Consider the following 22,343-nt stretch of genomic DNA (forward strand, 5'->3'; position numbering starts at 1 on the left):
ATGCCATGATTCTAGTGCAGAAGAAAGAGAAATGTTTCATCTTCTAATAAGGGCAACATATATGAGAGTCTAGCAATCTTTAGATTAAAGGAATTGTGTCCAATCTTGGAGGGTCAGCACAGCTTCACTGCATGCTTGCTGGGAACAAACTGTTTTGTTATATGCTTCACTTTTTACTTGTATATTTAGAGACAGAAAATGGCAGATAAAAAGACAGTTATGAGGCTACTGAGCAATAAATATTTGTTTTTACCATTATATATTTCTTTCCATTCATTTTTATATAAAATATCCCTTTTCAATTCCATTCATTTTCCTACTATTTCTAGAATCTTAATTTTTGCTGCCCTCCAACAATTTCCTGCAGATACACAAGGTATCTAGTCTTTATTCACCTGCTTGTTGCCACTACTTACCTCTAAATTACACGTATTTCACACTCATTCTGTAATTCTTTATTAAAAACTGAGTATGTACCTTTCTACCGCATTCCAATCTTTTGAAACACCAATTATGAAACGCACATTATAAATACAGGCATACCTCAGAGATACTGTGGGTTTGGTTCCAGACCACCGCAATAAATTTGCAATATAGTGACTATCACAATAAAGCAAGTCACAAATACTTGGTTTCCCAGTGCATGTAGAAGTTATATTTACAAGTAACTAGTAGTCTATCAAGTGCACAATAACATTATGCCTAAAAAAACAACACACATACCTTAATTAAAAGATACTTTGTTGCTAAAAAATGCTAACCTGAGCCTTCAATGATTTATAATCTTTTTGCAATAGTAACTAACATCAAAGATCACTAATCACAGATTACCATAACAGATGTAATAATAATGAAAAAGTTTAAAATATTGCAATAATTACCAAAATGTGACAGACACATAAATTGAGCAAATGCTGTCAGAAAAATGGTGCTGATAGACCTGCTTGATGCAGCACTGCCACAAACCTTCAATTTGTAAAAAAAAAAAAAAAAAAAAAAAAGAAAGAAAGCAAAATCTGTGAAGTACAATAAAATGAGGTATGCCTGTAAATGGCTCAACAGGTGAAATATTACAGTAATACAGACATTTGACTAAATTTCAATGGTCCATTTCTAGAACTAAATACAGTCAGCCCTCTGTATCCTTAGGCTTCACATCTGCAGTTGGTTGAATCCACGGTTGGTTGAACCTGTGGATGCAGAACCTGTGGATAGGGAGGGCTGACTATAACCCTTTAGGCATCTGAGACTCCTCAAGACTAAGTGGGACAGTGAGGGGGAAGGAGAATTTATCCAAAAGGATCACAACTAGCTCTCCAGACCAGATTTTCTTACCAATAAATTCATTTTTATTTTTCTAAACCAGTATCCATATCACTAAGTGGAGGTTCAAACGATTTTATCTTGTTTTGGGACATCACAAGTAAAGAATGATGCTACCTTAATAGTATAAATGCTGTTTTCAAATCCTACTTAAGAAATATACAAGGTAAAGTTCTTAGAAAATTATTCTGTGTACTGGGAAAACAAGATTGTTCCAACAGTGGAGAGCCAAGTAATGTAATTTTAATAATATATAATTTGATTTCCAGAAATTTCTCATCCTGAGTTTTTCTCAAAGAAAGTCTTGAATTCTTGAAAATATTACACAGAACTATAAAACATCACACCCATCAATTTTAGGTGGCCCAGAAAAGTGAAACTTGTCTCTGACTCATATAATACTAAGAAAATTCTGAATGGCAAGTGGGAATAAAATGAACATTCAAATGGGCATATAACCTATTCTTGGGGAGGTGGGTGAGTAAAGGAAAAAAAAAAAAGTCAGGAGATAGCACTCTGAGAACTGAGAACATACCTGTGGTGCTGTGACCTTAGCTGTAAGGCTTCCAGCCTGCACATCAATTAGCCATGCGTATTCTAAGGAATCACTTCCCAAAGTAAGACCTTCTGCTGAGAACATAGCATGTGCTCTCAGCTGGAGACCTGACAAATTGATGTGACCTTCCCTGAGCACTTCATCCACAGGGGGTCGCTGCTGAAAACAATAATAAGACTGTAAGAAGCATAAGAAAAATCAGCATTATAATTGCTAGCTGCTTTTTCCCCCAGTGACAAAAGGTAAAAACATGCTATTTGGAAAATATGACTTTGGGATCCACAAGCTCCTAACACAACCTTGTACCCATAAAAGCAGTCTGTGTTAAGCTTCTTTAGTGACATTATCCATAAGAGCCCAACTGCAAAGCGAGACAGCAAAGTCCTAAAAAAAAAATGCAGATCTCTGATTGGTAACTGCCTCAATGAATAAAAAGAAACAAGTATTATAACTGAGAGGGAATGTAAGAGGCCAATCTTTTGTGACAAGGCAGGAATCATGAGATCGAAGTATTAAAAAGAAGAAAATAACATGGAAGAACAAAGACCATTAAGACCATAAAACAAGGAACTAGCAAAGAAAGCCATCTTTCATAAAGATTTTGAGAATTATGTAAATATTAAAAGGATAGATCCATCTTACAAGAATAATTATATATTCAAAACTAAAAAGCAGCAACATTTCAAAGAGAAAATTTCTAAGACTTACTCAGAAAGCTAAAGCATATGTCCTAAAATAGGGTATTCCGTGCAACACTGGTTTCACAGATGGTTATTAGAAATACAGAATAAAGTAAGTTTGGTAATGCCCTACCCATCAGTCACCAATTTCTATAGAATCTACCTCCCAATCTCTCACAAATGCACTGAGTTTCTTCCAGCTTCACTGCTATCATCCTGGTCCAAATAATACAACCTCTTGCCAGGATCTCCCAAGCCTTAACTTTTACATATCTCTGGTCCACACTCTACAAAACCACCACAGAGATCTTTTAAAATCAAGTTTTATCATGTTTTTATCTTAAGACTATTACATGCTACCAAAGTACCTCATTCCTCTCCTTGCAGCACTTTTTACACTTGAAATTATTTATCTTAATTTTACCATGACAGTCTTTTTAGTGTGTGTGTGTGCAGGCCATCTTACAGGGTTAATGTTCCTTGTTTCAACACAAATTTTGGGAACTGCGTTCATAAAAAAGTGTTTTTAAGAATAGAGTTAAGTTGAATTCATAAAGAATTCTTAAAAGTTCATTTCAAATTGTGAGTATAACAATAGCTCTAGAAACTCTTCTGACACATTTTTAAATTTTATTTTCGTCTAAGCTGTGTGACAGTATATATAATTACTTAACTTCTCCAGGCCTCAGTTCCCTTCTGTTTTATCTGATGCAGCTGGAGAAGATGGTCAATAAAGATCACTTCTGGCACTGAGATTCAATAATTCTCAGGATAAAGCTTTTGATAGCTTTTTCTGAGCTCAAAAATACATGTGGATCTTGGTTTGGAAGAATCAATATTGTTAAAATGTCCACACTACCCAAAGCAATCTACAGACTCAATGCAATCCCTATCAAAATTCCAATGGCATCTTTCAAAGAAATAGAACAAATAATCCTAGAATTCGTATAGAACCACAAAAAAACCCAAATACCCAAAGTAATCTTGAAAAAGACAAAAGAAAGCTGGAGGTATCATGCTCCCTTATCTCAAACTCTATCACATAGCTGTAATAATCAAAACAGTATGGTATTAACATAAAAACAGACACATAAGTCAATGGAACAGAATAGAGAGCCCAGAAATAAACACACATATATATGGTCAATTAATTTACAGCAAAGGATCCAAGAATATACAATGAGGAAAGGAGAGTCTCTTCAATAAACAGTGCTGGGAAAACTCAGTAACACATACTAAAAGAATGAAACTCAATCACTATCTTATACCATATACAAAAATCAACTCAAAATTAATTAGAGACTTGAATGTAAGACCTGAAACCATAAAACTCCTAGAAGAAAATATCAGAAGTAGACTCTCTGACATGGGCTTGGTGATTATTTTTTGAATCTAACACCAAAGGCAAAGCAACAAAAGCAAAAATAAACAAGTGGGACTACATCAAACTAAAAAGCTTCTTTGTAGCAAAGGAAACTATCAACAAAATGAAAAGGCGACCTGCAGAAGAAAAGAAAATATTTGCAGGGCTTCCCTGGTGGCACAGTGGTTGAGAAGCTGCCTGCCAATGCAGGGGACACGGGTTCGAGCCCTGGTCTGGGAAGATCCCACATGCCGTGGAGTAACTAGGCCTGTGAGCCACAACTACTGAGCCTGCACGTCTGGAGCCTGTGCTCCGCAACAAGAGAGGCTGCAACAGTGAGAGGCCCACGCACTGCGATGAAGAGTGGCCCCTGCTCGCCGCAACTAGAGAAAGCCCTCACACAGAAACGAAGACCCAACACAGCCAAAAATAAGTAAATAAATAAATAAATTTATTTAAAAAAAAGAAAATATTTGCAAATCATAAATCTGATACAGGTCTAATACCAAAATATATAAAGAATTCCCACAACTCAATAGCAAAAAAAAAAATCCAATTTAAGAAATGGGCAGACGATCTGAATAGCTATTTCTCCAAAGAGGACATGCAGAAGGTCAACAGACACATGAAAAGATGCTCAACGTCACTAAACATCAGGGAAATGCAAATCAAAACCATAGTGAGATATCACTTCACACCTGTCAGAATGGCTCTCATCAAAAAGAACACAAATGTTGGCAAGGATATGGAGAAAAGGGAACCCTTGTGCACTGTTGGTGGGAATGTAAATTGGTGCATCCACTATGGAGAATAATGGTGGTTTCTCAAAAAATTAAAAATAGAACTGCCATGTGATTCAGCAATTCCACTTCTGGGTAGTTATCCGAAGGAAACACTAATTCAAAGAGATACATGCATTGCCATTTTCACTGCAGTATTATTTACAAAAGCCAAGATTCGGAAAAAACCTGTCTGTCAATGGATGAATGGATAAAGAAATTATGGTGAATATATATATATACATACATATATATGTGTATATATATATATATACACACACACACATACAGTGGAATATCAGTCATAAAGAAATTATGGTGAATATATATACACATACATATATATGTGTATATATATATATACACACATACAGTGGAATATCAGTCATAAATAAATTATAGTGAATATATATGTGTGTGTATATATATACACACACATATACAGTGGAATATTAGTCATAAAGAAATTATGGTGAATATATATATACACATATATATGTGTGTATACACACACACACACACACACAGTGGAATATCAGTCATAAAAAAAGAAGGAAATCTTGCCATTTGCAACAACATAAATGGACCTCGAGGGCAATATGCTAAGTGAAATAAGTAAGATAGAGAAAGACAAATACCATATGATCCCTCTTACATGTGGAATCTAAAAAAAGCTCACAGAATACAGAAAACAGATTGGTGGTTGCCAGAGGTGAGAGTAGGGGGTGGGGGAAATGGGTGAAAGGGGTCAAAAGGCAAAAGAAAATAAAGTGCATTTGGCCTTAAAGTTGGGGGGGAGGGGTTCATGCAGACGAGACAGGGGGTATTGAGGGCATGATGCCTTTATCCGTCACTACCACCCAGCTTGTCTATTTTTATTATTTTTAGCCATAGGTTATCACAGGGACCATCCAAATGTATTTTCCAAGAATGTTCAGGGCCCACATATGCATCTGCTGTTAGTATATTAGAGTACCATCAGAAAGTCAGCTATTTATGACTTTTGAATGCCACTGTACCTACACAGACACTTAGGTGAGTTTATCTCAAAGACAATGTATTTCTCAAAGACAATGAAGTCCACTCTTTGGAAAATACTAGAAAATGAAGGTTGATTTATTGGTACTTCAAACCCAACATGCCCATAAACGCATCATCTTCCCCTATAAACCAGTTCCTCCTCCCGTATTCTTTATCTCCCACTGGCTAAGTTAATTGCCCAAAGCAAAAACCAGGCATCATCCTGGATTCTATCCTCTCTCTCACCACCCACTGCCAAAAAAACAAAAACAAACATGTGGATCTTGGCTTGTCCTAAAGGTAAAGCCTACCTAGTCACCAATAAAGATTATATTCTAAATTTTATTACGGCTTGCATCGTTTAGTGGGTTGAATTGTGTCCCCTATGAAGACACCTTCAATTCCTAAGCTCAGGTACCTGTGAATGTGATCTTATTTGGAAATAGGGTCTTGACGAATGTAATCAAGTTAAAATTACACTGGATTACAGTGGGCCCTAATCCAAGGAACAGTGTCCTTGTAAGGGGAAAACTTAGACACACAGACTCATGGAGAAAATGCCACGTGAAGACAGAGGCAGAGATTTGAGTGATGCAACTACAAAACAAGGAATGCCAAGGACTGTTAGCGACCACCAAAAGCTAGGAAAAGACAAGGAAGGATCCTCTCCTACGGCCTTGAAAGAGAGCATGGCCCTGCCAAACACACCAATTTCAGACTTCCAGGCTCCAAAACTGTGAAAGAATAAGTTTCTGTTGTTCTAAGCCACCCAGTGTGGGGTACCTTGCATTGGCAGCCCTAGAAAACTAATATACATCAAAAGATGATCAAGTAAAAAGTGTGTGGTTTCATAAGTCAGACACAATAATAGACCCATCACATTAGATCCTTAACCTTGAAGTTCTGCACTAAGACTAATGCTACCAGAAATAAGCAGCTACAGGTGAGTGACCAGAACTGAGTCTTGAGGGCAGTCACAGTGTGAAGCTTCCCACCATGAAAGAGTATTAGATAGTATAAAGACAAAAGAAGAAAATATTTCTTAGGAATGCTAGCACTACAAAATGTAAGCAAATTAAGTAGATAAGCAAATTCCAAGAAAATATGTATAGACTATGCTTGTCTTCGGGGTGAATTATGAAGTGTTAACCATCCAGGAAACAAAACATCACTAATACTTCTACTACTGCCTTGATATCTCCATTCCCTGAATTCCTTTTCTTATCACCAAATAAATCACACTTTACACTTCGGTCTCTGTACAAGTTTGCCAGTAATTCTATAATTAGGGTTAATATGAATTTTCATAATAAACTCAATAAAATATTTTTTATATCTACTGAAGTCTTTTGAGAATGCAGTGATTGAAATAGAAGTTGAAGTATCACCAGGTACTCATAAGCAACCAGAGATGCTCACCTAAGATTCTCAGAACTCAGTCATAAGAAGATATTTCCCTTTTACCTTTACTAATTTCCTCAACAGACTGAAAAAAGGAGATGGGCTCCCTCTCCATACACTTGCCTCCCAAAATAAAAAAACAACCAATTCTAATGACCCACTAATTAGAGAGAGGACAAGAGTTATTTTTAAGGTTTCATGTGACAAGTTAAAAGTGTTAACACAAGTGAGATCTTCGTGATGATAGAATAGTTCTGTATCTTGATTTGGGTGGCAGTTACACAAATCTACACGTGATAAGATGACACAGAACTATGCACACATATTGTGCCAATGTCAATCTCCTGGTTTTGATACTATACCATAATTATGTAAAAGATCAACATGGAGGAAACACAGAAACTCTCTGTACTACCTTTGTAACCTCCTATAAATCTATAATTCGTTTGAAATAAAAGTTTTTAAAAAAGAAATATTCTGTGGCAAAAACTATCATACATTAAGTGTTACGTTTTAGCTACTACAATAGAAAAATATAGTCAGTTATGGCAAAAGAGTGAAAAGGGGTATGCTCTTTTAAATAAGATGATCAGTTACTACATAGACTCCATAGTGAGTTATCATTCATTGATGATTCACTGTCAGATTCTTCCTCCTGTTTATAATTTTACTTTGCTTTGTACTAAAAAACATCATAGTTCTAAAACATACAACTTGACTAAAAGTAGGAAAGAGCCTTAAAGTAGTGGTAGATGCCAAGAGAAGCCATTGGCATTAAAAAATAATAATAATAAAGTAATAATCTACCCAGGAATGTAAAATATTCCCATTTGATGAATGTCACCAGTTCACTTCCAAAAGAGCCTCAGGAATATCTTGAAGGAATTAACAAAGTATCTGGTAGGTACATTAGATGAAAAGAATAAATCATTGACCATGTAGGTACGCATGTTTTCAAGATTTATGGTAATGGTTAATATTAATACTTTGGTTGTGATTTTCAACACTATCTACCAACATTGTATACAATTAGTTTTTCCCTTCCATAAACATACGAGAAAGTTAGAAAGTATTTCTTTCCATTTCTAAAAACAATAGATATTAAATATAATTGTTTGGGATCATATAAATAAGGAAATAAGCAGAGGAAAAAAAAGAAGAACTAAGATTCTTGAAACAATTCTCATATATACACACAATACAAAACTGCTTAGTACAGTTAAATTAAAGGTACCTAATTTTAAGAGCTATATATTCCATGCTCTGAAGTTAACACATTGTTTTGACCCCCAAAATAGTAATAATAAATCTCTAAGTCTTTACCATAACTCAGTTTCACATTACCTGATAGTTATCACTGACACACACATTCAGGGGTGACAGGACAAGTTGCAGCATGGTCTCCCTAAATCCTTTTTTCATTTCAAAACATAGTCTTTCCAAAAAAGCTGTAGGACACTCAGGGCCATCAGTAGTTCCATGCTAAAGTCAAGCAAAACACCATAATCAAGATACAGATAAAGACCAAGGAAGTACAGGAAAATAAAAGTTACATTTATACAATTAAAAGACTGATATTTTACAAGGAGAAACAGTGCTTACTGACAAAAAAAAAGTATTCTGTCCCCAGAAAAAGACATTAGGTTCACTAAGCACCAGAGGTGATTCCTTTCCCGTGCAACCCTAGGAACATGACATGGACCCAGTATGCAGCACAATGCTCTAGGGCCACACCCTCCCTATCTGGCCTGGCTCCAATGGCCATGGGTTCTTTGGACAATATAATCTGATTTCAAGTCAGCCCCAAGAGGCCCAAGGGTCATCCTTTAGAGTAAACCAGGATACTGTGCTGAATCCTAACCTCTGACACAACTCAACCTCCAGGGTCAAGTCTGAATCTTGATTTTGTAATAGGTCTAACATCCCAGACTGGTCTGGAGTTAGAGATAAAGGCTAAAAAAATATGAAGTCCTAGGACATCCATCAGGCTAACTATAAACCTAGCAACTCAACAGCATGGCAAAATGTTCTAAACTTATATAGAACAGCAAAGAAGGAACTAAAGTGAAAGAAGAAAAACAGAACGGAAAATTATCAGTGATCGGGTAATTATACTATGAAGAAAATAATAAACTAGCTTTATAAAGATAAAAAGATAAATTCAGAAGTGTTTTTGAATGTGAATTTTTTATGTAAGTGTGTGCACACACAGACACAGTTTCCTAGGCTGAGTGGATTTCATAATAAACTCCAGACTATTTTGACACGTAAACACTTACAACAGGAAGACGCCCGTGAACTTTGTGCAAATTAACAAGTACAGTAATATCCCAAGGACGCAAGGTAAGCGGATGAATTGACTTGGCTGAACTTTCATTTTCTTTTTTGTCATTTTCCATTCCAACAGCAGTCCACCCAGAGCTGGATGATGTTGACAGTGACAGAACAGGACTTGAAATAACCTCTTCAAAATCCATATACATGTCATCTTCCCCAAAGTAGTTTTCCTACAAATATTAAGAATAAATTGCCATCAAAAGAGATACGTAACAACAACTTTTCACCTTGGAGCCTGAAATCTGTAAACTAAGCAATTCTTTAACCTCTTTTAAAGCATCAGTCTATTTCCTTTAAATGAAAACAAGATACATATATTTAAGGCACCCACTTAATATTTAACTACATATATTTAAGCAGTCACTTACTTGGCTGCTTAGCAAATAACTATTCCGTAGCAAAAAAAAAAAAAAAAAAAAAAACCCACAAAAAGTTACAGAAGTTTGTAGTAAAGCTTCATGATAACACCACCTCTAATTATAGCAAAAACTTGCAATTTAGATCCTAAAAGAAACCTATGAAGATTTGAAAGGTTCAGTTGTTTTCAATCTGTGCTTCTCAGAGTTCTGAGGTAATAATACCCAGAGATATCCTTTGAGGGAAGCAGATCAATTCACTAAAAATCAATTTGGAAAAATCCAATTAGCTAAATCTGTAATTTATATATTACAGTTGGAATATTTATCAGGAATGTTTTAACAGCTTTAATAAGAATGCCCCATTTTGGTTACTTGTGACAAAAACATTATAAATAGTTACCAAAACTTCCTTTCACACAGTTCATCCTGGTTTCTTAAGTATTCGAATTTCAGAAGTGTTTCAACAATTAATATCTGGTTTCTTTTGCATCAGAATTCAAATTTCCTTTTTAATTGAAATTCTTTTTTCTTCCTATTAATTCCAAATTTAAATTTTGCCTATTTGATCTGTCAGTAGTAATCAAAAAGTTGTTAAAATATTCCAATTAACACTGTTGACTACATTTGCTCAATATTAAAACCAAGGTAGTATTTTGGTAAATTCTGCATTTTGGTTATTGACATATTTATTTTCTGGCTAGGGTTCTGGATATACGGCCAATTAATATCCTTTCATAGGAAAGGATATTGAAGGGCTTAAGGTCATTCAGTTAATTACTGGCAGGGCAAATATTAAAATCCCAAATATACTGACTTGCAGAACTGGGGCTTTTTCCTCTATTCTCTACTGTCATCTGCCTCTAAATAATACAGGTCCTACTTAGAACCTGCTTGATTTAATTGTGCTTATATAACTCCGAAGCACGGACAAATTCAAACACAAATAGAAAGGTAAATAAATATTGGTTTTTATCCTGAATTCCAACATTAAATTTGTAAAACTCAAAATAAATATCTAATTGATTTCAATCAACATTAAAAACCTAGAGTTATTTGGAGCAGTAGTTCTCCCTCAGATCATCTGAGAAGCCTTTTCAAAACATACATGCTGTCCCAGTCCTGGAGATGGGTTCATCAGGTTTATAGTGGCCATGGAGTCCAGAGACAAGTAGAAAATGGAAGTTCCTTTGGTGATTTTATCTGCAAATGGCCTCCAGACCTAATCATCTCTGCCCTACCTCCCCTCCACACAACTTATCTAAGGAGTCAATGTATTCTATTGATGTTTATTAGCTTTCAACATACTAAGAGTTACCAACAAATCATTAGAAATGTTATTCTTATTTTAGCTAATTTTTAAAAACACTAGCTTAATAATTCTTATTTTTAAAAGATTCCCTTGTAGTCTCTTACAATTTTTAACCCTAAAAAAAAAAAGGTTCCTGTAGATTACTACAATTAAAGGAAAAAGATTCTCTTGGGCATAATGTTCAATTTGCTACTAAACCAATCTCTGCTTAATTATCTGAAATAGAAATAACTCATATCAGATTCTTTAGGGATTACTGAATCTCCAACATAATAAAAGACATCTGCTAAGTTTTATTAAATGTGTCAATGACTGTTTTTAAAGAGTTATAAAACACTAGGAGTCTTTTATGCGTTAACACATTTGTACCTGTTGAGTATTATCAACAGGTAAATCATAACTCTTTAAAAGCTAGCCTAATGTTAAAAGTTTAATGTTGGTGTCTGATTTAAGTTTTGTGAGGATTTTTAATATGTGAGTTCCATCTATAAGAGTTAATTTCTTAAGGATTCACTAAAAAATTACCAAAAGTTTGACTGAAGTATCTGGCAAGTAGTAATATATTATGGCAAACTTTTATGATATTTTAACATTAGTGAATGTATACAAATATTTACAAATACAAATAAAAATCCTATTTCCATTTTAAACAACCCTAGAAAAAAACCATTGACTTACAGAATTGGGAAAATGTATTCTTTTGTCAAGTTTTTAGCATGTATGACGTTAAGAATGATAAACTACATTTTCAGTTTACTTACGAGTCCTCTGTAATTTTAATTTCCCAGAAATATTTTATTACATGAGTATCAAGTAACCTAGTTTAAGTAACAGGAGACTGTCATTTTTTTCCCCAGCTAAAAATTAATACTTATCCAATCATACTCATTCCTCAAAATAAAAAAAGAAAAAGGAAAAAACAGGTATTACAACAATAGTTAGAAGACAGCTGATAAAATCAGAAGTGAAGGAAAAAAAAACCCTACAAATACTCTGTTTCCAATATTGTTTTTTAAAATCAAAACTTGATAGCCAGGCTTCTCTTCAAGACCAATAAAACTATTTTTTAATATTTTTTATTTTTTACATAATTTTTACAGGTTATACTCCATTTACAGTTATTACAAAATAATGGCTATATTCCCCATTAAAACTATTTTTTAATAAGAAAAACATATATGTCATATATACCCTTAATCCATGGTTACTATTGGCCACCACTGATATGCTACCACTATTTAGATTCAGATTTCCTTCTTCCATTAAGAATAAATGCAGCAAATGACAATGGAGACACAACGACCCAAAACTTGTGGGATGCAGCAAAAGCAGTTCTAAGGGGGAAGTTTATAGCAATACAAGCCCACCTTAAGAAGCAGGAAACATCTAGAATAAACAACCTAACCTTGCACCTAAAGCAATTAGAGAAAGAAGAACAAAAAAACCCCAAAGCTAGCAGAAGGAAAGAAATCATAAAAATCAGATCAGAAATAAATGAAAAAGAAATGAAGGAAACAATAGCAAAGATCAATAAAACTAAAAGCTGGTTCTTTGAGAAGATAAACAAAATAGATAAACCACTAGCCAGACTCATCAAGAAAAAAAGAGAGAAGACTCAAATCAATAGAATTAGAAATGAAAAAGGAGAGGTAACAACTGACACTGCAGAAATAACAGAGATCATGAGAGATTACTACAAGCAACTCTATGCCAATAAAATGGACAACCTGGAAGAAATGGACAAATTCGTAGAAATGCACAACCTGCCAAGACTGAATCAGGAAGAAATAGAAAATATGAACAGACCAATCACAAGCACTGAAATTGAAACTGTGATTAAAAATCTTCCAACAAAGAAAAGCCCAGGACCAGATGGCTTCACAGGCGAATTCTATCAAACATTTAGAGAAGAGCTAACACCTATCCTTCTCAAACTCTTCCAAAATATAGCAGAGGGAGGAACACTCCCAAACTCCTTCTACGAGGCCACCATCACCTTGATATCAAAACCAGACAAAGATGTCACAAAGAAAGAAAACTACAGGCCAATATCACTGATGAACATAGATGCAAAAATCCTCAACAAAATACTAACAAACAGAATCCAACAGCACATTAAAAGGATCATACACCATGATCAAGTGGGGTTTATTCCAGGAATGCAAGGATTCTTCAATATACGCAAATCTATCAATGTGATAAACCATATTAACAAATTGAAGAAGAAAAACCATATGATCATCTCAATAGATGCAGAGTAAGTTTTTGACAAAATTCAACACCCATTTATGATAAAAACCCTCCAGAAAGTAGGCATAGAGGAAACTTTCCTCAACATAATAAAGGCCATATATGACAAGCCCACAGCAAACATCGTCCTCAATGGTGAAAAACTGAAAGCATTTCCACTAAGATCAGGAACAAGACAAGGTTGCCCACTCTCACCACTCTTATTCAACATAGTTTTGGAAGTTTTAGCCACAGCAATCAGAGAAGAAAAGGAAATAAAAGGAATCCAAATCGGAAAAGAAGAAGTAAAGCTGTCACTGTTTGCAGATGACATGATACTATACATAGAGAATCCTAAAGATGCTACCAGAAAACTACTAGAGCTAATCAATGAATTTGGTAAAGTGGCAGGATACAAAATTAATGCACAGAAATCTCTGGCATTCCTATATACTAATGATGAAAAATCTGAAAGTGAAATCAAGAAAACACTCCCATTTACCATTGAAACAAAAAGAATAAAATATCTAGGAATAAACCTACCTAAGGAGACAAAAGACCTGTATGCAGAAAATTATAAGACACTGATGAAAGAAATTAAAGATGATACAAATAGATGGAGAGATATACCATGTTCTTGGATTGGAAGAATCAACATTGTGAAAATGACTCTACTACCCAAAGCAATCTATAGATCCAATGTAATCCCTATCAAACAACCACTGGCATTTTTCACAGAACTAGAACAAAAAATTTTGCAATTTGTATGGAAACACAAAAGACCCTGAATAGCCAAAGCAATCTTGAGAACGAAAAAAGGAACTGGAGGAATCAGGCTCCCTGACTTCAGACTATACTACAAAGCTACAGTTATCAAGACGGTATGGTACTGGCACAAAAACAGAAAGATAGATCAATGGAACAGGATAGAAAGCCCAGAGATAAACCCATGCACATATGGACACCTTATCTTTGATAAAGGTGGCAGAAATGTACAGTGGAGAAAGGACAGCCTCTTCAATAAGTGGTGCTGGGAAAACTGGACAGGTACATGTAAAAGTATGAGATTAGATCACTCCCTAACACCATACACAAAAATAAGCTCAAAATGGATTAAAGACCTAAATATAAGGCCAGAAACTATCAAACTCTTAGAGGAAAACATAGGCAGAACACTCTATGACATAAATCACAGCAAGATCCTTTCTGACCCACCTCCTAGAGTAATGGAAATAAAAACAAAAATAAACAAATGGGACCTAATGAAACTTCAAAGCTTTTGCACAGGAAAGGAAACCATAAACAAGACCAAAAGACAACCCTCAGAATGGGAGAAAATATTGGCAAGTTAAGCAACTGACAAAGGATTAATCTCCAAAATTTACAAGCAGCTCATGCAGCTCAATAACAAAAAAGCAAACAACCCAATCCAAAAATGGGCAGAAGACCTAAATAGACATTTCTCCAAAGAGGATATACAGACTGCCAACAAACACATGAAAGAATGCTCATCATCATTAATCATTAGAGAAATGCAAATCAAAACTACAATGAGATATCATCTCACACCAGTCAGAATGGCCATCATCAAAAAATCTACAAACAATAAATGCTGGAGAGGGTGTGGAGAAAAGGGAACACTCTTGCACTGCTGGTGGGAATGTGAATTGGTTCAGCCACTATGGAGAACAGTATGGAGGTTCCTTAAAAAGCTACAAATAGAACTAACATATGACCCAGCAATCCCACTACTGGGCATATACCCTGAGAAAACCGAAATTCAAAAAGAGTCATGTACCAAAATGTTCATTGCAGCTCTGTTTACAATAGCCCGGAGATGGAAACAACCTAAGTGCCCATCATCGGATGAATGGATAAAGAAGATGTGGCACATATATACAATGGAATATTACTCAGCCATAAAAAGAAACGAAATTGAGCTATTTGTAATGAGGTGGATAGACCTAGAGTCTGTCATACAGAGTGAAGTAAGTCAGAAAGAAAAAGACAAATACCATATGCTAACACATATATATGGAATTTAAGAAAAAAAAATGTCATGAAGAACCTAGGGGTAAGGCAGGAATAAAGACGCAGACCTCCTAGAGAACGGACTTGAGGTTATGGGGAGGGGGAAGGGTGAGCTGGGACAGGGCGAGAGAGAGTCATGGACATATACACACTAACAAACGTAGTAAGGTAGATAGCTAGTTGGAAGCAGCCGCATGGCACAGGGATATTGGCTTGGTGCTTTGTGACAGCCTGGAGGGGTGGGATAGGGAGGGTGGGAGGGAGGGAGATGCAAGAGGGAAGAGATATGGGAACATATGTATATGTATAACTGATTCACTTTGTTATAAAGCAGAAACTAACACACCATTGTAAAGCAATTATACCCCAATAAAGATGTTAAAAAACAAAAAAAGAATAAATGCAGGAAGATGCCAGAAGAGTAAGACGCAGAGATCACCTTCCTCCCCACAGATACATCAGAAATACATCTACACGTGGAACAACTCCTACAGAACACCCACTGAACACTGGCAGAAGACCTCAGACCTCCCAAAAGGCAAGAAACTCCCCACGTACCTGGGCAGGGCAAAAGAAAAAAGAATAAACAGAGACAAAAGAATAGGGACAGGACCTGCACCAGTGGGAGGGAGCTGTGAAGGAGGAAAGGTTTCCACACACTAGGAAGCCCCTTCGCGGGCGGAGACTGCGGGTGGTGGAAGGGGGAAGCTTCGGAGCCACGGAGGAGAGCGCAGCCACAGGGGTGCGGAGGGCAAAGCGGAGAGATTCCCGAACAGAGGATGGGTGCCGACCAGCACTCACCAGCCCGAGAGGCTTGTCTGCTCACCCGCCGGGGCGGGTGGGGTCTGGGAGCTGAGGTTCGGACTTCAAAGGTCAGACCCCAGGGAGAGGACTGGGGTTGGTGGCATGAACACAGCCTGAAGGGGGCTAGTGCGCCATGGCTAGCCGGGAAGAATCCGGGAAAAAGTCTGGACCTGCTGAAGAGGCAAGAGACTTTTTCTTCCCTCTTTGTTTCCTGGTGCTCTAGGAGAGGGGATTAAGAGCGCTGCTTAAAGGAGCTCCAGAGACGGGCGCAAGCTGTGGCTAACAGCGCAGACCCGAGAGACGGGCATGAGACGCTAAGGCTGCTGCTCCCGCCATCAAGAAGCCTGTGTGCGAGCACAGGTCATATCCACACCCCCATTCCGGGAGCCTGTGCGGCCCGCCACTGCCAGGGTCCTGTGATCCAGGGACAACTTCCCCAGGAGAATGCACGGCACCCTCAGGCTGGTGCAACGTTACGCCGGCCTCTGACGCCACAGGCTCGCCCCGCACTCTGTGCCCCTCCCTCCCCGCAGCCTGAGTGACCCAGAGCTCCCGAATCAGCGGCTCCTTTAACCTGGTCCTGTCTGAGCGATGAACAGACGCCCTCCGGCAACCTACACGTAGAAGTGGGGCCAAATCCAAAGCGGAGACCCGGAGCTGTGAGAACAAAGAAGAGAAAGGGAAATCTCTCCCAGCAGCCTCAGAAGCAGCAGATTAAATCTCCCCAATCAACTTGATGTACCCTGCATCTCTGGAATACCTGAATAGACAATGAATCATCCCAAATTGAGGAGGTGGACTTTGAGAGCAAGATTTATTATTTTTTCCCCTTTTCCTCTTTTTGTGAGTATGTATGTGTATGCTTCTGTGTGAGATTTTGTCTGTATAGCTTTGCTTTCACCATTTGTCCTAGGGTTCTGTCCATCTGTTTTTTTTCTTTATTTTACTTAAAAATTTTTTTCTTAATAATTATATTTTATTTTAATAACTTTTATTTTATCTTACTTTATTTTATTTTATTTTGTCCTCTTTCTTTCTTTCTTTCTACTTTTTCTCCGTTTTATTCTGAGCCATGTGAATGAAAGGCTCTTGGTGCTGCAGCCAGGAGTCAGTGCTGTGCCTCTGAGGTGGGAGAGCCAACTTGGGACACGTGTCCACGAGAGACCTCCCAGCTCCACGTAATATCAAACGGTGAAAATCTCCCAAAGATCTCCATCTCAACACCAAGACCCAGCTTCACTCAACGACCAGCAAGCTACAGTGCTGGACACCCTATGCCAAACAACTAGCAAGACCTCACACAACTCCACCCATTAGCAGAGAGGCTGCCTAAAATTATAATAAGGCCACAGACACCCCAAAACACACCACCAGACATGGACCTGCCCACCAGAAAGACAAGACCCAGCCTCATCCACCAAAACACAGGCACTAGTCCCCTCCACCAGGAAACCTACACAACCCACTGAACCAACCTTAGCCACTGGGGACAGACACCAAAAACAACCGGAACTACGAACCTGCAGCCTGCAAAAAGGAGACTCCAAACACAGTAAGATAAGCAAAATGAGAAACACACAGCAGAGGAAGGAGCAAGATAAAAACCCACCAGACCTAACAAATGAAGAGAAAATGGGCAATCTACCTGAAAAAGAATTCAGAATAATGACAGTAAAGATGATCCAAAATCTTGGAAATAAAATAGAGAAAATGCAAGAAACATTTAACAAGGTCCTAGAAGAACTAAAGATGAAACAAGCAACGATGAACAACACAATAAATGAAATTAAAAATACTCTACATGGGATCAATAGCAGAATAACTGAGGCAGAAGAACGGATAAGTGACCTGGAAGATAAAATAGTGGAAATAACTACTGCAGAGCAGAATAAAGAAAAAAGAACGAAAAGAACTGAGGATGGTCTCAGAGACCTCTGGGACAACATTAAATGCACCAACATTTGAGTTATATGGGTCCCAGAAGCAGAAGAGAAAAAGAAAGGGATTGAGATAATATTTGAAGAGATTATAGTTGAAAACTTCCCTAATATGGGAAAGGAACTAGTTAATCAAGTCCAGGAAGCACAGAGAGTCCCATACAGGATAAATACAAGGAGAAAGATACCAAGACACATATTAAGCAAACTGTCAAAAATTAAATACAAAGAAAACATATTAAAAGCAGCAAGGGAAAAATAACACACAAGGGAATCCCCATAAGGTTAACAGCTGATCTTTCAGCAGAAACTCTGCAAGCCAGAAGGGACTGCCAGGACATATTTAAAGTGATGAAGGAGAAAACCTTACAACCAAGATTACTCTACCCAGCAAGGATCTCATTCAGATTTGATGGAGAAATTAAAACCTTTACAGACAAGCAAAAGCTGAGAGAGTTCAGCACCACCAAACCAGCTTTACAACAAATGTTAAAGGAACTTCTCTAGGCAAGAAACACAAGAGAAGGAAAAGACCTACAATAACAAACCCAAAACAATTAAGAAAATGGGAATAGGAACATACATATCGATAATTACCTTAAATGTAAATGGATTACCTGCTCCCACCAAAAAACACAGACTGGCTGAATGGATACAAAAAGAAAGACCCATATATATGCTGTCTACAAGAGACCCGCTTCAGACCTAGAGACACATATAGACTGAAAGTAAGGGGATGGAAAAAGATATTCCATGCAAATGGAAACCAAAAGAAAGCTGGAGTAGCAATTCTCATATCACACAAAATAGATTTTAAAATAAAGACTATTAGAAGAGACAAAGAAGGACACTACATAATGATCAAGGGATCAATCCAAGAAGAAGATATAACAATTGTAAATATTTATGTACCCAACAGAGGAGCACCTCAATACATAAGGCAAATATTAACAGCCATAAAAGGAGAAATTGACAGTCACACATTTTTAGTAGGGGACTTTAACACCCCACTTTCACCAACGGACAGATCATCCAAAATGAAAATAAATAAGGAAACACAAGCTTTAAATGATACATTAAACAAGATGGACTTAATTGATATTTATAGGACACTCCATCCAAAAACAACAGAATACACATTTTTCTCAAGGGATCATGGAACATTCTCCAGGAAGATCATATCTTGGGTCACAGGTGAAGCCTTGGTAAATTTAAGAAAACTGAAATCGTATCAAGTATCTTTTCCGACCACAACACTATGAGACTAGATATCAGTTACAGGAAAAGATCTGTAAAAAGTACAAACACATGGAGGCTAAACAATACACTACTTAATAATGAAGTAATCACTGAAGCAATCAAAAAGTAAATCAAAAAATACATAGAAACAAATGACAATGGAGACACGACGACCCAAAACCTATGGAATGCAGCAAAAGCAGTTCTAAGAGGGAAGTTTATATCAATACAATCCTACCTTAAGAAACTGGAAACATCTCGAATAAACAACCTAACCTTGCACCTAAAGCAATTAGAGAAAGAAGAACAAAAAAACCCCAAAGCTAGCAGAAGGAAAGAAATCATAAAGATCAGATCAGAAATAAATGAAAAAGAAATGAAGGAAACAATAGCAAAGATCAATAAAATTAAAAGCTGGTTCTTTGAAAAGGTAAACAAAATTGATAAACCATTAGCCAGACTCATCAAGAAAAAAAGGGAGAAGACTCAAATCAATAGAATTAGAAATGAAAAAGGAGAAGTAACAACTGACACTGCAGAAATACAAAGGATCATGAGAGATTACTACAAGCAACTCTATGCCAATAAAATGGACAACCTGGAAGAAATGGACAAATTCGTAGAAATGCACAACCTGCCAAGACTGAATCAGGAAGAAATAGAAAATATGAACAGACCAATCACAAGCACTGAAATTGAAACTGTGATTAAAAATCTTCTAACAAACAAAAGCCCAGGACCAGATGGCTTCACAGGCGAATTCATCAAACATTTAGAGAAGAGCTAACACCTATCCTTCTCAAACTCTTCCAAAATATAGAAAGGGAGGAACATTCCCAAACTCATTCTATGAGGCCACCATCACCCTGATACCAAAACCAGACAAAGATGTCACAAAGAAAGAAAACTACAGGCCAATATCACTGATGAACATAGATGCAAAAATCTTCAACAAAATACTAGCAAACAGAATCCAACAGCACATTAAAAGGATCATACACCATGATCAAGTGGGGTTTATTCCAGGAATGCAAGGATTCTTCAATATACGCAAATGAATCAACGTGATACACCATATTACAAATTGAAGGAGAAAAACCATATGATCATCTCAATAGATGCAGAGTAAGTTTTTGACAAAATTCAACACCCATTTATGATAAAAACCCTGCAGAAAGTAGGCATAGAGGGAACTTTCCTCAACATAATAAAGGCCATATATGACAAACCCACAGCCAACATCGTCCTCAATGGTGAAATACTGAAATCATTTCCACTAAGATCAGGAAAAAGACAAGGTTGCCCACTCTCACCACTCTTATTCAACATAGTTTTGGAAGTTTTAGCCACAGCAATCAGAGAAGAAAAGGAAATAAAAGGAATCCAAATCGGAAAAGAAGAAGTAAAGCTGCCACTGCTTTTCAGGTGACATGATACTATAGAGAGAGAATCCTAAAGATGCTACCAGAAAACTACTAGAGCTAGTTAATGAATTTGGGAAAGTAGCAGGATACAAAATTAATGCACAGAAATCTCTTGCATTCCTACACACTACTGATGAAAAATCTGAAAGTGAAATTAAGAAAACACTCCCATTTACGATTCCAACAAAAAGAATAAAATACCCAGGAATAAACCTACCTAGAAAGACAAAAGACTTGTATGCAGAAAATTATAAGACACTGATGAAAGAAATTAAAGATGATACAAATAGATGGAGAGATATACCATGTTCTTGGATTGGAAGAATCAACAATGTGAAAATGACTATTCTATCCAAAGCAATCTACAGATTCAATGCAATCCCTATCAAACTACCAATGGCATTTTTCACAAACTAGAACAAAAAATTTCACAATTTGTATGGAAACACAAAAGACCCTGAATAGCCAAAGCCATCTTGAGAATGAAAAACAGAGCTGGAGGAATCAGGCTCCCTGCCTTGAGACTATACTACAAAGCTACAGTAATCAAGACAGTATGGTACTGCCACAAAAACAGGAATATAGCTCAATGGAACAGGATAGAAAGCACAGAGATAAACCTGTGCACATATGGTCACCTTCTCTTTGATAAAGGAGGCAGGAATGTACAGTGCAGAAAGGACAGCCTCTTCAATAAGTGGTGCTGAGAAAACTGGACAGGTACATATAAAAGTATGAGATTATAACATTGCCTAATACCATACACAAAAATAAACTCAAAATGGATTAAAGACCTAAACGTAAGGCCAGACACTATCAAACTCTTAGAGGAAAACATAGGCAGAACACTCTATGACATAAATCACAGCAAGATCCTTTTTGACCCACCTCCTAGAGAAATGGAAATAAAAACAAAAATAAACAAATGAGACCTAATGAAGCTTCAAAGCTTTTGCATAGCAAAGGAGACCATAAACAAGACCAAAAGACAACCCTCAGAATGGGAGAAAATATTGGCAAGTTAAGCAACTGACAAAGGATTAATCTCCAAAATTTACAAGCAGCTCATGCAGCTCAATAATAAAAAAATAAAAAAAAACGCAATCCAAAAATGGGCAGAAGACCTAAACGGACATTCTCCAAAGAAGACATACAGATTGCCAACAAACACATGAAAGAATGCTCAACATCATTAATCATTAGAGAAATGCAAATCAAAACTACAATGAGATATCATCTCACACCAGTCAGAATGGCCATCATCAAAAATACTACAAACAATAAATGCTGGAGAGGGTGTGGAGAAAAGGGAACACTCTTGCACTGCTGGTGGGAATGTGAACTGGTAAAGCCACTATGGAGAACAGTATGGAGGTTCCCTAAAAAACTACAAATAGAACTACCATATGACCCAACAATCCCACTACTGGGTGTATTCCCTGAGAAAACCATAATTCAAATAGAGTCATGTACCAAAATGTTCATTGCAGCTCTATTTACAATAGCCAGGAGATGGAAACAACCTAAGTGTCCATCATCGGATGAATGGATA

The 22,343-nt window shown here is 36.8% G+C and overlaps 1 protein-coding gene across 6 annotated transcripts in view; it reads right to left on the minus strand.

Annotated features, from left to right (window-relative positions):
* BLTP1 (bridge-like lipid transfer protein family member 1) overlaps positions 1-22,343 on the minus strand; it is a 212,003-nt gene that overhangs the window by 119,490 nt on the left and 70,170 nt on the right. For 5 of the 6 annotated variants that reach the window (XM_082837740.1, XM_082837744.1, XM_082837743.1 and 2 more), the window contains 3 exons: positions 9,402-9,629; positions 8,467-8,604; positions 1,859-2,038 (listed from right to left, as the gene is read on the minus strand). In XM_082837740.1, the coding sequence (XP_082693866.1) occupies positions 1,859-2,038; positions 8,467-8,604; positions 9,402-9,629 (546 nt within the window). The remainder of the gene's footprint in view (positions 1-1,858; positions 2,039-8,466; positions 8,605-9,401; positions 9,630-22,343) is intronic. The other variant, XM_082837741.1, reaches the window with a different exon arrangement.

The sequence above is a fragment of the Leucopleurus acutus genome (assembly GCF_964270905.1).
Source record: "Leucopleurus acutus genome assembly, chromosome: 4".
Taxonomy (NCBI): Eukaryota; Metazoa; Chordata; class Mammalia; order Artiodactyla; family Delphinidae; genus Leucopleurus; species Leucopleurus acutus.